Genomic DNA, 14,956 nt, shown 5'->3' with positions numbered 1-14,956 from the left:
AAAGGAAGCCTGTTTTTTTTTGCTACAGTTCAGGGGTTGCTGGTATACTGCTGTCTCGCGCACAGCCAATAGGGTTTGGTTAACCTGTTTTTCTTGAAATGTGGTTTCTTTCCCACAAAAAAATAAGGGTGTGGAGCTTTCCCACTTTCAAAATGAAATGAAATTAAAGTTCATCATTATGATGTGTCAACAAGTTAAAACATGTTTAGTATTCGTATCTCCTCACCAATATGCTCTCATAAGGAACCTCGTCATACGTTCTGGAGTCTGTCGAGGCGCTGCTGGAGGAGGTAGCCCATCTATGGGACAGGAAGAGGCTAGCATTGTGATATCATAACAACCATACAGTAGACCCTGGTAGAATTGTCAAAATACCGGTGGTAAAATGTTGGTACCTTGATGAAAACCTCCAAATGGTAAAACTGATTCAGCATTTCAAAAGAGACAAGCATTTACCCCCATGACCATCTGGCATTATAAATGTACTCCCCTTAAAATATAAAGCCTTTTAAGCATTTGGAAATTACCCCAGCCTCAGACTCACAGGAAGGAGTGTCTTGCTGCGTCTGTGATGCTAGTGATGGTGTCCACGTCTACATAGTCGTAGTGCAAAGCCTCAGGGCTGGTGGCACAGCCAGACTCTGCCAGCAGAACCCCCAGCCAGCGGCCCATCTCTTCTGAACAGCTGGCCTGTTGGACAGACAGAGACACTTACATCAATCACCACATGGCACTAATCCCAAAGGGGACTAGAACCCACGAGACAGACCGGAGAGACTGGTCAAGGGACAGGGGACATTGGGCTACATATACACGCACAAACATACCTCCAAGGCAGCCACCTCGTTGCCTCCTTGCAGGATGCGGAAGGCGAAGGGGTGCTTGGGCCCTACACCAGGTATGACCTCAGCCCCATGGAGGACCACAGCTCTGACGTGAGTACTCAGGTCGCCCCGGTCTTTGTGAAGGTACAGTGTTCCACTCCTCACACAGCACCATCTCTCCCTCCAACACTGGCTCAGCAGTAGATTTAGATAACCTGAGGACAGGAACACATCAATACTTTACAGAAAAAAAGGTAATTACATGGAGCAGTAGAAATGAAAATAACAGCTTTTAAAAAGGTGGGAAGACAACAGACTAGTAGTAACATACTAAATACCAGCCCAGAGATTATGACTGTGGGATGAACATGTCATATATGACATGGATGGCCTCCCGAGAGACGCAGTGGTCTAAGGCATTGCATCACAGTGCTAGCTGTGCCACTAGAGATTCTGGGTTAGAGCCCAGGCTCTGTCGCAGCCGGCCGCGACCGGGAGGCCCATGGAGTGGCACACAATTGACCCAGCGTTGTCCGGGTTAGGGAGGGTTTGGCCGGCAGGGATGTCCTTGTCCCATCGCGCACTTGCGACTCCTGTGGCGGGCCGAGCGCAGTGCACGCTGACACGGTCGCCAGGTGTACAGTGTTTCCTCCGACACATTGGTACGGCTGGCTTCCAGGTTAAGTGGGCATTGTGTCAAGAAGCAGTGAGCCTTGGCGGGGTTGTGTTTCGGAGGACTCACGGCTCTCGACCTTCGCCTCTCCCGAGTCCGTACGGGAGTTGCAGCGATGAGACAAGACTCCAATTGGATACCACAAAATTGGGGAGAAAAAGGGGTTAAAAAAAATCTAGATATGTATGACATGGATGCGGGGTGCTCACCACAGCGAGGGTTGTCGTCATGGTGGTAGGAGGACAGAGTGTCTCCTGGGAGAGGAGGCTTCTTCTTAGAGAAACTGATGATCCTGGTGATCTTCCGTCCAGCCGCTCTGCTCATAGACCCCGTCAGCTCTGAAAACGCCCCCCTCTTCCCCTTCCCTAAACAGAAACACACCGGAGTCAGCACAGAGTCCTTTACAAAAGACTCATTTACTAGATCATGTATTGTGTGTTTGAAAGGGCCTCTTTATGTTAGCTATTTAATGGAGGCTCATGTTCCAATGTGGCACACAGTATTGGCAATTGAACAATGTAGGCAAATGTAGTTCATTGCTTCTAAACATTTTGTTTTGAAGTCCCAGGGCTCTCTCGACCAGGCGCTACCTCTCTGCCTTGTGTACGTATGTCCTATGATGTCATTGTGAGACAAAGGCAGGAAGAGGGCAGGAAGGATGGTTCTGCTCCGGGCCACACTTCCTCTGTCTTTTATCTGCTTTAGGTAAAACATCCAAACGTTGACCCCTCTTCTGACTCAGGAACATAGATCACTCTACTTTCTCATTCCCTATGTTTTCCTCCGTCTTGAGGTTGGCAAAGCCACTGCCCTACATAGTGTTCCATTTCAATCTGCTTGGGCCTGTGCCTCAGTTTAAAAAAGGGTTCTAAAATAAAAATACAAATGACATGGAGTATCTAAAAGTGGTCTTTTGAATCTCAGAATACAGACTAGTAAAACACAAAGCTACAGTAGAACAGTAGAAACCAGACACCCAGGGAAGTTCAGGTATGTTGAGGCAGATTGGGGCCTAACCTTCACAGTTGTCACGGAGCTGACCAGAGGGCAGGTTGTCACCTGTGGCCACGCTGTCAGAGTCAGAGGTGTGCTTGTCAACCAACACTACAGTGTGCTTGTCAGCTCCTAGTAACTAGAGAGAAGACAGGGGGGGGGGGGGGGGGGAATTAGGTTAGTTGGGACACACACATCCATGTAACACACACACACACACACACATCCATGTAACACACACACACACACACACACACACACACACACACACACACACACACACACACACACACACACACACACACACACACACACACACACACACACACACACACACACACACACACACACACACACACACACACAGCAATGAGAGAAAGATTTCCAGCTAGGACATACACACTGTGGTACACTGCTTGAAAAAAATTACCAAAAAACATTACCGTCTTAGAATAATCCTGAAATGGGTTCCACAGTCCCTCTGTCCACAGCCATACATTTAGGCTATAATAGAATGGCTCTGTTTTCCTCTATGTGGAGTTTCAGTTGCTGATTACGAGACTATTCACAGTCAGCTGTTTTTAACAGTCAGAAGGCAGCATTAGAGCATCAACCCCTTCTCTGAGTAAACACACTATCAATGAACTGATACAGATCAGGTAGTGATACATTAGAAGGTGAGGGGGGGTCAAACAGGGTGGACGTCCGTCTGTCTGTCTGTCTGTCTGTCTGTCTGACCTGTCTGGTTACTTACTGAACTGCTTTCATTCTGTCTGGTTATTTACTGAACTGCTTTCATTCTGTCTGGTTACTTACTGAACTGCTTTCATTCTGTCTGGTTATTTACTGAACTGCTTTCATTCTGTCTGGTTATTTACTGAACTGCTTTCATTCTGTCTGGTTATTTACTGAACTGCTTTCATTCTGTCTGGTTACTTACTGAACTGCTTTCATTCTGTCTGGTTATTTACTGAACTGCTTTCATTCTGTCTGGTTACTTACTGAACTGCTTTCATTCTGTCTGGTTATTTACTGAACTGCTTTCATTCTGTCTGGTTATTTACTGAACTGCTTTCATTCTGTCTGGTTATTTACTGAACTGCTTTCATTCTGTCTGGTTACTTACTGAACTGCTTTCATTCTGTCTGGTTACTTACTGAACTGCTTTCATTCTGTCTGGTTATTTACTGAACTGCTTTCATTCTGTCTGGATATTTACTGAACTGCTTTCATTCTGTATGGATATTTACTGAACTGCTTTCATTCTCTCTGGTTACTTACTGTAGCATGGTTATGTGCAGTATGTAAAACATAGCTTGTGGAAACACCAGTCCCAGGTTGTCTGAGTCAGTTTGAGTGAAAGAGGATAAGGGGCCCATAGGGTCTGTGCAGTGCAGACACAGGAGGCTGTGTTGGGTTACAGGCTTATAGACTGAGTATGGTATCTAGCAGGGTTACTGAAGGGAGACGCACCTTGTCCAGCTCTATCTTCCTCTGGATCATAGGAGAGGATGAGCCCTCTAATCCTTCACTGCTGGTGGCTTGACTGGCCACCTCCCGGATCACCTTGAGCCATCGCTCCGCCTGCTCCTTGCTCTGGACAGCCAGCACCAAGGCCTCTCCACCAGGCAGGGAGAAACGCAGCTCGTGTTTCTTGCGGCGAGCTTCTTTGGGAATGTAGATGACGTTACACAGGTTCAGCGGCAGCTCAATGTGAGGGCTTCTGTCTTTGATGCTCTTGTAGCACTGCAGAGGAAGACACAGAAAAATAGTTGTTTATTTCTTTAAATTACAATTGACTTTACTGCAGATCACTTCTAATATCTAAATGTGTCTCAATTAGATCAGGCCTGATGTGTAATAAACTTTTAATAATAAACACAGACTGCAGAAAAGGCCCAGTTGCCCTACCTGTAATCTGTTGTCACGGACGACCGTCAACTGTTTGGCCCATTGGCCGAAGCGTTTCTTGCGCAGCAGAAAGGCACAGATACGACAATCCTTCATGGGGCCCACCGAGTTCTCCTCTGACTGCCACCTCTGACTAGTCCTGTCCTGGCCCTTCGCCTCCTCATCCTCCTCGTCATACGATTCATAGGAGCTGCTCAGCGCGTCTGAATCAGCGTCTGGAGAACAACAAAGGACAACGGATAAGGTGGTTCCTCCTCCCCTCAGAACATACAGATGTAGTAGCATCGAGTACACATTGATCTCAACCGGCTGCTATGATTTCATTCATACTCACATGAGTTCTTGTGCGGGCCATTGATTTGGGTGGTGGGGTAATTATTGTCAGCATCCTCATAATATGCATCTTCAATGGAATTTGGGGGACTTGCGCTGACTAGAAGGAAGCAGGGGACACAGATCAGAGATAACCAAACAGTAAGAGTGTGTAGCACAGTAGGCTGGTGGCACCTTAACTGATGAGGACAGGCTCATAGTAATGGATGGAACGGTATTGACACAAACGCATGCGTTTGATACGGTTCCATTCCAGCCATTACTATGAGCCTGTCCTCCCCTCCATTCTCCCGTGTTGTGTACCGTGTATGGACAGTGAGTTGGGGTGGTTATGAATAGGTGACGGCAGGGAGGACGTGTGACTGCGTTTGGTGATGTTGGTGGTGATGTATTGGGTCACCGTGCCTGGATCCAGGGGCACTGCCTCCTCATAATAGTCCTCCGGGGGAGGGGTGGTTGGCAGAGGAGGCGGGGTGTCAGTGGGACTCTGGGGGAATTAACGTTAGGAGAAATTCAATAAACAAAAGTGTTATTGACAAAGTTCTGATGCATTTATACAGTACTGTCAAAAAGGCTCACTTTAGAGGGCGGTATTTTAGGGGTTTCCTCCTCTACCGGTTCCTTCAGTTCTTCTGGGGAGGCACTGAGCTCATTCAGGTCTGTTGGGACAATGTAATATACACATCACTAAAGAATGACTGTTCATATCGTTGTTTACTCTATAGTAGCATCGTCTAGAAAGTCCTTATTCTTCTATATGAAATAATACAGACATGGTATTTAACTCACCAAATTCCTCAAACAGGGATTCCACAAAGCTGGTGCCATTTCCGTAAAGGGAAGTGTTCATGTATATGAAGTCTGATCCATTCACTTTAACAGAGAAGAGAATGTAAATAAATAAATAAACACACTCTCCGTGCCCTCTCTCACACACACACACACACACACACACACACACACACACACACACACACACACACACACACACACACACACACACACACACACACACACACACACACACACACACACACACACACACACACACACACACACACACAGTCTTGTACAGCTAACCTTGTGGGGACATACAATTCAGTCCCATTCAAAATCCTATTTTCCCTAACCCCTAACCCTAAACCTAACCATAATCCTAACCCGTACTCTTACCCTAACCCTAAACCTAACCCTAGCTCCTAACCCTAACCCTACAACTAATCCTAGCTCCTAACCTTAATATTTAACTTAATTCTAACCCTAACACTAATTCTAACCTTAACCCTAAACCCCCTAGAAATAGCATTTGACCTTGTGGGGACTAACAAAATGTCCCCAGCTGGTCAACTTTTTGTTCGTTTACTATTCTTGTAGGGACTTCTGGTCCCCACAAGAATAGTTAAACACGTCCACACACGTCCACACACACACACACACACACACACACACACACACCCCTACCTGATGGCTGCAGCTGCCCCAGCAGGCTCCGGATCGCGCTCATCTTCTCCGCTGTGGCCTCGCTCACACTCTCATGGTCCAGCAGCTTCAGCAGCATGTTCAGCTCACTCACCAGGTGCTCCATCGCTGCGAGGAGAGAAGAAGAACAACACAGGTCACAGGTCATGTCTGAAACAATGAGTGACAGTTTCAAGTAATTCTACAATATGATGTCAATTCCTGAGCAAATCTATCAATGGTGATGGTAAAGACTCATTACTTTTACATTTTAGTAATTTAGCAGATGGACTTAGATAGCTAGGCGAAACAACCATATATCACAGAGAGTCATAGTAAGTACATTTTTCCTCAAAGTAACTATCAGTAAAGTCAGCGCTGGTAAGAATGTATAAAGGGTTAGTTCATTACTACTGCTTTCCAACTCAACAATCAAGCTCGCTTCATAATATGCTGAGGCCCTATTCAACTGTGTTGACAACACAAGTGGTTATGGGTGGAGCTAACCTCAGACATCTGGTTGGATTGGCCTGCGTCTGGAAGAACCCAGACAAAATAATCACAATGTGGGATCTGGCGGCTTAATGCAATAAACAGGTGTGATAGAGTTTCATCAGCCTGTCACAAAAGGAGAACCAGGGATTGACATTACGGTCTGGAAGGCTCTCTCCCATTGGGCAAGTCAGGAGTAGTTTGTTGCCCTAAAGAAGCCCGATGATCACCTGCCCGGAAATGGAGAGTATTTTCACCTACACACAGGGGAGGAACCAGAAAGACCAGACCACTGCAAATCTTTGCATTCAGACTCAACTTGCATAACTGCTCAGGTCCCTTGCCCCGGGCAGCAACCCTTAGCTAATGTCAATCCCTGCAGAACTCAAGTGTCCAAAGAAAGGAACTCCACATTTTGGATGGATTTCCACATATCAACCTCAAGATAATGTTTTCCACGTGTAAAACTCTAATTGTTAGATATTACTGCACTGTTGGAGCTAGGAACACAAGCATTTCCCTACACCCGCAATAACATCTGCTAAATATGTGTATGCGACCAATAACATTTGAGATTTGATTTATCAACCTATCTTCCTGGCATTGTGATGAGAGGGTCCCAGCACAGCACCCTCAAACCCATGACAGGACCATTTCATTACACAGAAACATCTGTTTAACAGCTCCCCTGGTGATAAGTTATTTATCTTATCTGTAGTGGGGCATTCCTGGAGCTGAGAGGAGATTGCCGTACCACCAGGCACTGGGGCTCCCCTGGAGAGGAGCATCTCTCACACACACACACACACACACACACACACACACACACACACACACACACACACACACACACACACACACACACACACACACACACACACACACACACACACACACACCGATGACTTTGTAGGCAGTAATCTCAGGACTAGGCCTACCTGTTTTTCTTTGAGGTCTCTGGAAGTGAGAGATGTTTTACCTGGACACCAGGTTTCAGTAGAATATGTTTTTGTAGCTTTAGTGCTGAAGGTTGTTGTCTCTACCTGTCGGTCTAGGTGTTTTATTTCTCCACCCACAGCAACAAACTGATCAGCTTCAAAACGTAGCCCTGAAGTGCTTTGTGAGCAGAGGTCTTCATGTAGAAACAAGGCTAACTGTAAGGTTATGTTAGCACAGTCATGACCTCTCAGAATCCCATTGGAAAATGTCTGCTTTCTTGGCTTCCTGCCTTTGTTGCAGAAGTTACTCTGTAATAACACCATACAACCCTTACCTATCAAACAAGAGTAAACAAGTTCAGCACAGTCACTATGATTTCAGATGACTTCACAACCCTCTGAATACAGTCCAGTTAGAGTTGTTTAGAAGTGGGGTGCCGCAACGTCTGGGCTGGTCAGAAAGTCAGAGGTTTCCTGGTCAGCTTATTGGAACAGTCGTATCAGTGACATGTCAGGAAAAAGACAGGAACCTTTGCACTAGCCATGATTGGCTGAGATAATGGATGGGCTGGACATGCCGAGAGACGAGTTCGGATTGGTCTGCCACGTAGCACGCTTCTGTCTATCACATGAGCTGCTCAGTATGTGTAGGTAATCCTTTCGAAAGCAGCTTTTTTGAAAGATATCTGCACAACTGTTGCTAAGGCTCTTCACAATATGATCGCTAAGGAGGCATTTGATTGCAAATGCGGAGGGAGTCAAAAAGAGAACACAGAAGGCTGTTGTATAAAACACCTGACTGGATTACATCTTCAAGCTAAGGGCAACCGTGGCAACCGTGACAGAGGGAGAAGCGTTCATCCATGTATACGGGTAAGAGAGTCTAGCTAGCTACATTTTCAGATATTATACGTTTCTAGTGTTGCCAGAAAGTAATTTATAAAAGCGTACTGTTAGCTAGCTAACGTTAGCTGGCTGGCTCACTAGCATTATGTGTATGATCTGTGTAGTAATGTCATCCGTATCTCAGAGAAATTTGTATTGCTAGTTATAGCCTAATGTTAGCGAGCTAGTTAAAACCTAGCTAGTTGGTTAGCTTTAGCTAACTGTAGATACATGGAGGATAGTAACGTTAGGAGTTGGGATTATGGTTCATTGTTTAGCTAGCTAGCTACATGTCTAAACACAAGACTCCACTATGCAAGTAACCATTTCATTGTACCGTTTACACCTTCTAACAAGCTAGAAACTAAACAAAAATATGGTTCAGAAAGTTGCATGGTTTGTTAGATTGACATATACATAATACATGTTTAAACTAATGGGTTTATTGGTGTTGAAATTCACCAGTTATGCTGTTTTGGACCACCGTGCTGCTGATGTCATGCAGCCTGTCATTTTTGTGTTTATACTGTTTCATAACAACAATGACAAGTTTGATGTTCGTGATGTCATTGCGACAACTGTATACAGACATGTCAATAGACGTAGTAGAAACCAGTCTCGAGTCTTGAAATCTTTGGTAGTACACTACCGTACTCACTGTTTAGCACATGGCCTCACGTGTATCCTTAAAGAGATGGATGGGGCTAAGGCTTAAGAGGGTGTGAACAATACTTAATAGGTGTAGACAAAGAAGAGCTCTCCGGTAGGTGTCCCAAATTATTCAAAAGCCATTTTCGCAAAAGTTGATCAATTTTCAAAGCTGAACTACTTTCCCATTTGTTCCTCGACTGCTGTGTATGATATACCATTTTCTAGCTTTGAATCTACTTTTATCCAATGTAAAAAAACACAATTTCAAACTTTGCTACATAAGACGGAAACGAGGCGGTCGGTCACAGTAAACATCTCTGTAATAACATATCCCCTCTCTGAATATCAAGGAATGGAAATGAACTGGCCCTGTCAAAACATAACTGTCCGAAAAGTAGTCAGGGTCAACTTCAGAGATAATGTGTGGATGTTCTCAATAGTCAGGAAGTGGAGATCCAGTACTCAGTAGAACCAACCATAAGACCAATCCCATTATCTACACCATCTCCAATTCAAATGTTACAGTCCTGAGAGACTAGGACAAACACAACCCACACAGCCCACTAAGAGAGAGGCTGCCAAGACAGTATAATACAAGCATGCAGTCGATTTGGTTGCTTACCGGCTTCAACAGCTGAAGATGAAGAAAGCCCACCATTTTCCAAAAACAGCTCCAGTGAGAAATGCTGTGGTAATCCACACATCAGCTGTGCTCGTCTCTGGATGATTGCAGAGCTCTCAACACAGTCATTTAACTCACACCCTCCCTCGCTCACTCCTACCCTGGTATTGTGGTATCTAGTGGGCTGGGCTCAAAGAATTTACTCTCCTGCTGTTACACCCCCACTCCTCTACTCGCTCTACTTCGTCTCTCTGTCAGTCAGTCTCTCTGTCAGCCAGTCTCTCTGTCAGCCAGTCTCTCTGTCAGTCAGTCAGTCTCTCTCTCTGTCAGTCAGTCAGTCACTCTGTCAGTCAGTCAGTCACTCTGTCAGTCAGTCAGTCACTCTGTCAGTCAGTCAGTCAGTCAGTCAGTCACTCTGTCAGTCAGTCACTCTGTCAGTCACTCTGTCAGTCACTCTGTCAGTCACTCTGTCAGTCACTCTGTCAGTCAGTCAGTCAGTCACTCTGTCAGTCAGTCAGTCAGTCAGTCAGTCAGTCAGTCAGTCAGTCAGTCAGTCAGTCACTCTGTCAGTCAGTCAGTCAGTCACTCTGTCAGTCAGTCTCTCTGTCAGTCAGTCTCTCTGTCAGTCAGTCTCTCTGTCAGTCAGTCTCTCTGTCAGTCAGTCTCTCTGTCAGTCAGTCTCTCTGTCAGTCAGTCTCTCTGTCAGTCAGTCTCTCTGTCAGTCAGTCTCTCTGTCAGTCAGTCTCTCTGTCAGTCAGTCTCTCTGTCAGTCAGTCTCTCTGTCAGTCAGTCTCTCTGTCAGTCAGTCTCTCTGTCAGTCAGTCTCTCTGTCTGTCAGTCTCTCTGTCTGTCAGTCTCTCTGTCTGTCAGTCTCTCTGTCTGTCAGTCTCTCTGTCTGTCAGTCTCTCTGTCTGTCAGTCTCTCTGTCTGTCAGTCTCTCTGTCTGTCAGTCTCTCTGTCTGTCAGTCTCTGCCCATCTGAGACGTCACACACAATCTTTAAATTTCATCTACTTGTCTTTGAAGGGTTCCACTTCTCAGGGTTGGGTCTCTAGTACGATTGTAAACCTACCGGTAGTTTACCAATGTTACCAGAATCGTCAGTAATTTTGGTAATTAACAGAAAATCTATCATAACTTTGATAATCTTGAGTCACTTAAGCAATTTATTCATATATATAGTATTCATTTTTTCTATCCGTGTCCATGAGTTTCTAGTAGATAGACCATATGGTTAAAAAGAAAATAGCCTAATTAATGAAAAAAAGCATCTAATCAACAATGGTATTATTTACAATTAACTCTGCAACTCTTCCAACTATTGACCTTCACAGCTGCCACCATTTTGACACCAAAACATTGACAACATACACATACTAACATAGTAAAATAAATGTGTAAAAAAAGAGATATATATATATAAAAAGGATATTTCATGTTGAAACCTTCATTAAACAAAAGTATTCATTTACAGCTTTGTCATTCAATTTTTATTTGAAAATCTTACTGAATTATTTGACATATTTTCCATGTGATAAGGCCACACAGAGGGCCAGAGATATTAACAGACACCTGTACAAATGTGAAGTACCTTAAAAAGGGCAACTAGATGTTGTGAGATAAAATACATAAAATCCTTGAAAGATACAAAAATGTTGGTAGTTCACTGGTAAACGTTGAACGTTTCCAGTATATACTCCTCCTTTGCAACCTTAGTCTCTAGAGGTGGAAACTGCTAAAAGGGATTGGCGGGGGGGGGGGCTGGCAATTAAATGACATCACTGGATGATATCAAAGAAACCACAATGGAAGTCTCAATACATGCATAGTCAGTCAGTAAAAGGTTTCCATTCAACAGGAATAGTGTTGGGTTGGGTTCTTCCCTCCAGAGGGGATATCCGGGGGGTGCGGCTGATCCAGTGACCTTGACTCTTCTGCCTCTCTCCGTCTCCCTCTCTGCTCACCACACTGACACGTCCTCATGGCTACAGCTGGACACACTAGGAAACCGTGGAGACCCCAGAGAGCCACCGACTGAACTGAGCAAAATACCTGCCAATGCATTCGCAGCAGTACAGCACGTCACGCGACTAGCATCAACACTCAGGCATAGCAGAGAGCTTCACATGAATCAGCCTCACTGCTCTGGTTGTTTCCCCCCTTTTTTTTTTTAAGACTTGTGATCTTGTTATTTGAGTGTCACTTTAGAGAAACTGTACGTGTAGCTAATGAATGCTGACTTATTTTCTCATAGTCAGCAGATTGGATCTCTAATTCATTGAGAGACGTTTAAAAAGGGCAGCAGATTGAATCTCTAATTCATTGAGAGACGTTTAAAAAAGGGCAGCAGATGGTTTCCACAGAGAATGGTTGGTTTCCTTCCTCTTGAAAACAAGGAAATGGACCCAAACAAAATAATAAAAAACCTATATTTCTGCTGCTAAACAACATAGATGTGTGTGATCATCATCTCTCACTAGAGAGCTAGTCGAGCGAGAGAGCATAGACATACTGTAGGAGGAAATAGAAAAATGGGAGCGGAGCAGAAGCAGGCCAAGCGGTGCTGTAGGATGTGTGTGTTATTGGAGCGGTGCTGTAGGATGTGTGTGTTATTGGAGCGGTGCTGTAGGATGTGTGTGTTATTGGAGCGGTGCTGTAGGATGTGTGTGTTATTGGAGCGGTGCTGTAGGATGTGTGTGTTATTGGAGCGGTGCTGTAGGATGTGTGTGTTATTGGAGCGGTGCTGTAGGATGTGTGTGTTATTGGAGCGGTGTGGGGTGAAATCACAACTCCACTGCCCCGGGTTTCCAGGGGTCACTTGTCTGTCTGAACCCCTACTGCCAGGGCCAGAGAGGGGCCCGCTCGCCCTGTTTCCCATGCAACACCCTCAAACCTCCAGCCCCACACCCCTCTCGCCCAGACGCCCACTCCCCTGCGCCCTCTGCTCGGACATCTCTGGGAAGTGTGTCAGCCAGTCTGGGAGATCCTGGTGCAGCAGCTGCTTTAGGTCGTTTCCATGTAAAATGACCAATGAGCACCAACGTGAAGTTCATAGCAGCATGTCAAATCCTGTGTTAAATTAAAAGCTGTTCTTTGGAAATTAAGGTATATATACACACACACACACACACACACACACACACACACACACACACACACACCTCAACCATTTTACAGTTGATTTCTGGTCAAACAGATGGAAAAGGGGTCTTAGAAAACATCAACAAGAAAACTTTTTTTAATTTTTATATTAGATATGCATCAAAACACAATAAATGAAGTAAAAACCCCTGCCAGGTAATATCAACACTTATATTTAGTTTTGGAACCATTTTTCTGCCTTCTGTAAGTTTAAGAAACATTGCCTTGTAATTGTAATTCTGTTACCAAAAAACCCACATATCTTTAAGACAGCCGAGACCCTCACAAACGTACAACTGAGAGCATTCTGTCGGGCTGTATCACCGCCTGGTAAGACAGCTACACCGCCCGTAACCACAAGGCTCTCCAGAGGGTGGTGTGGTCTGCACAACGCATCACCGGGTGCATACTGCCTGCTCTCCAGGACACCTACAGCACCCGATGTCACAGGAAGGCCAAAAAGATCATCAAGAACATCAACCACCTGAGCCACTGCCTGTTCACCCCGCTATCATCCAGAAGGCGAGGTCAGTACAGGTGCATCAAAGCGGGGACAGAGAGACTGAAAAACAGCTTCTTTCTCAAGGCCATCAGACTGTTAAATAACCATCACTAGCTCCACCCAGTATCCTGTCTTGAACTTAGTCACTAGCCGGTTACCACCCGGTTACTCAACCCTGCACCTTAGAGGCTGCTGCCCTATGTACAGTGCATTCAGAAAGTATTCAAACACCTTGACTTTTTCCACATTTTGTTACATTACAGCCTTATTCTAAAATGTATTAAATCATATTTTTTCTCATCAATCTACACACAGTACCCCATAATGACAAAGCGAAAACAGGTTTCTAGAAATGTTTGCAAAATTTGATTTGGAAAGACACACACCTGTCTATATAAGGTCCCACAATTGACAGTGCATGTCAGAGCAAAACCAAGCCGTGAGGTCGAAGGAATTGTCCGTAGAGCTCCGAGACAGGATTGTGTCGAGGCACAGCTCTGGGGAAGGGTACCAAAAAATGTCTGCAGCATTGAAGGTCCCCAAGAACACAGTGGCCTCCATCAATCTTAAATGGAAGAAGTTTGGAACCACCAAGACTGGTCGCCCGGCCAAACTGAGCAATTGGGGGAGAAGGGCCTTGGTCAGGGAGGTGACCAAGATCCCAATGGTCACTCTGACAGAGATCCAGAGTTCCTCTGTGGAGACAGGAGAACCTTCCAGAAGGACAACCATCTATGCAGCACTCCACTAGTCAGGACTTTATGGCAGAGTGGCCAGACGGAAGCCACTCCTCAGTAGAAGACACATGAAAGCCTCCTTGGAGTTTTCCAAAAGGCACCAAAGACTCTCAGACCATGAGAAAGAAGATATTCTGGTCTGATGAAACCAAGATTGAACTCTTTGGCCTGAATGCCAAGCGTCACGTCTGGAGGAAACCTGGCACCATCCCTACGGTGAAGCATGGTGGTGGCAGCATCATGCTGTGGGGACATTTTTCAGCGGCAGGGACTGGGAGACTAATCAGGATTGAGGGAAAGATGAACAGAGCAAAGTACAGAGAGATCCTTGATGAAAACCTGCTCCAGAGCACTCACAACCTCAGACTGGCGCAAAGGTTCACCTTACAACAGAACAAACACTGCAAGCACACAGCCAAGACAATGCAGGATTGGCTTCGGGACAAGTCTCTGAATGTCCTTGAGTGGCTCAGCCAGAGCCCGGACTTGTACCGGATCGAACATCTCTGGAGAGACCTGAAAATAGCTGTGCAGCGACACTCCCCATCCAACCTGACAGAGCTTGAGCGGATCTACAGAGAAGAATGGGATAAACTCCCCAAACACAGGTTTGCCAAGCTTTTAGCATCATACCCAAGAAGACTTGAGGCTGTAATCGCTGCCAAAGGTGCTTCAACAAAGTACTGAGTAAACGGTCTGAATTCTTATGTAAATGTGATATTTCAGCTTTTTATTTTTTTATAAATTTGCAAAAATGTATAAAAACCTGTTTTTGCTTTGTCATTACGGGGTATTGT

At 45.3% G+C, this 14,956-nt stretch overlaps 1 protein-coding gene across 4 annotated transcripts in view; it reads right to left on the bottom strand.

Moving 5' to 3' along the window:
- afap1l1b (actin filament associated protein 1-like 1b) overlaps positions 1-14,956 on the bottom strand; it is a 30,717-nt gene that overhangs the window by 6,725 nt on the left and 9,036 nt on the right. For 3 of the 4 annotated variants that reach the window (XM_071339634.1, XM_071339632.1, XM_071339631.1), the window contains exons 2-13: positions 6,196-6,321; positions 5,524-5,607; positions 5,314-5,393; positions 5,038-5,221; positions 4,736-4,834; positions 4,402-4,616; positions 3,964-4,236; positions 2,515-2,629; positions 1,707-1,862; positions 828-1,039; positions 545-690; positions 227-299 (exon numbers count right to left, since the gene is read on the bottom strand). In XM_071339634.1, coding sequence (XP_071195735.1) covers positions 227-299; positions 545-690; positions 828-1,039; positions 1,707-1,862; positions 2,515-2,629; positions 3,964-4,236; positions 4,402-4,616; positions 4,736-4,834; positions 5,038-5,221; positions 5,314-5,393; positions 5,524-5,607; positions 6,196-6,321 — 1,763 coding nt within the window. Of the gene's footprint in view, positions 1-226; positions 300-544; positions 691-827; positions 1,040-1,706; positions 1,863-2,514; positions 2,630-3,963; positions 4,237-4,401; positions 4,617-4,735; positions 4,835-5,037; positions 5,222-5,313; positions 5,394-5,523; positions 5,608-6,195; positions 6,322-9,780; positions 9,921-14,956 lie in introns of those variants that run through there. The other variant, XM_071339633.1, reaches the window with a different exon arrangement.

This window comes from Salvelinus alpinus, chromosome 13 (assembly GCF_045679555.1).
Source record: "Salvelinus alpinus chromosome 13, SLU_Salpinus.1, whole genome shotgun sequence".
NCBI classification, from domain to species: Eukaryota; Metazoa; Chordata; class Actinopteri; order Salmoniformes; family Salmonidae; genus Salvelinus; species Salvelinus alpinus.
This window is presented reverse-complemented; position numbering and strand designations above follow the sequence as displayed.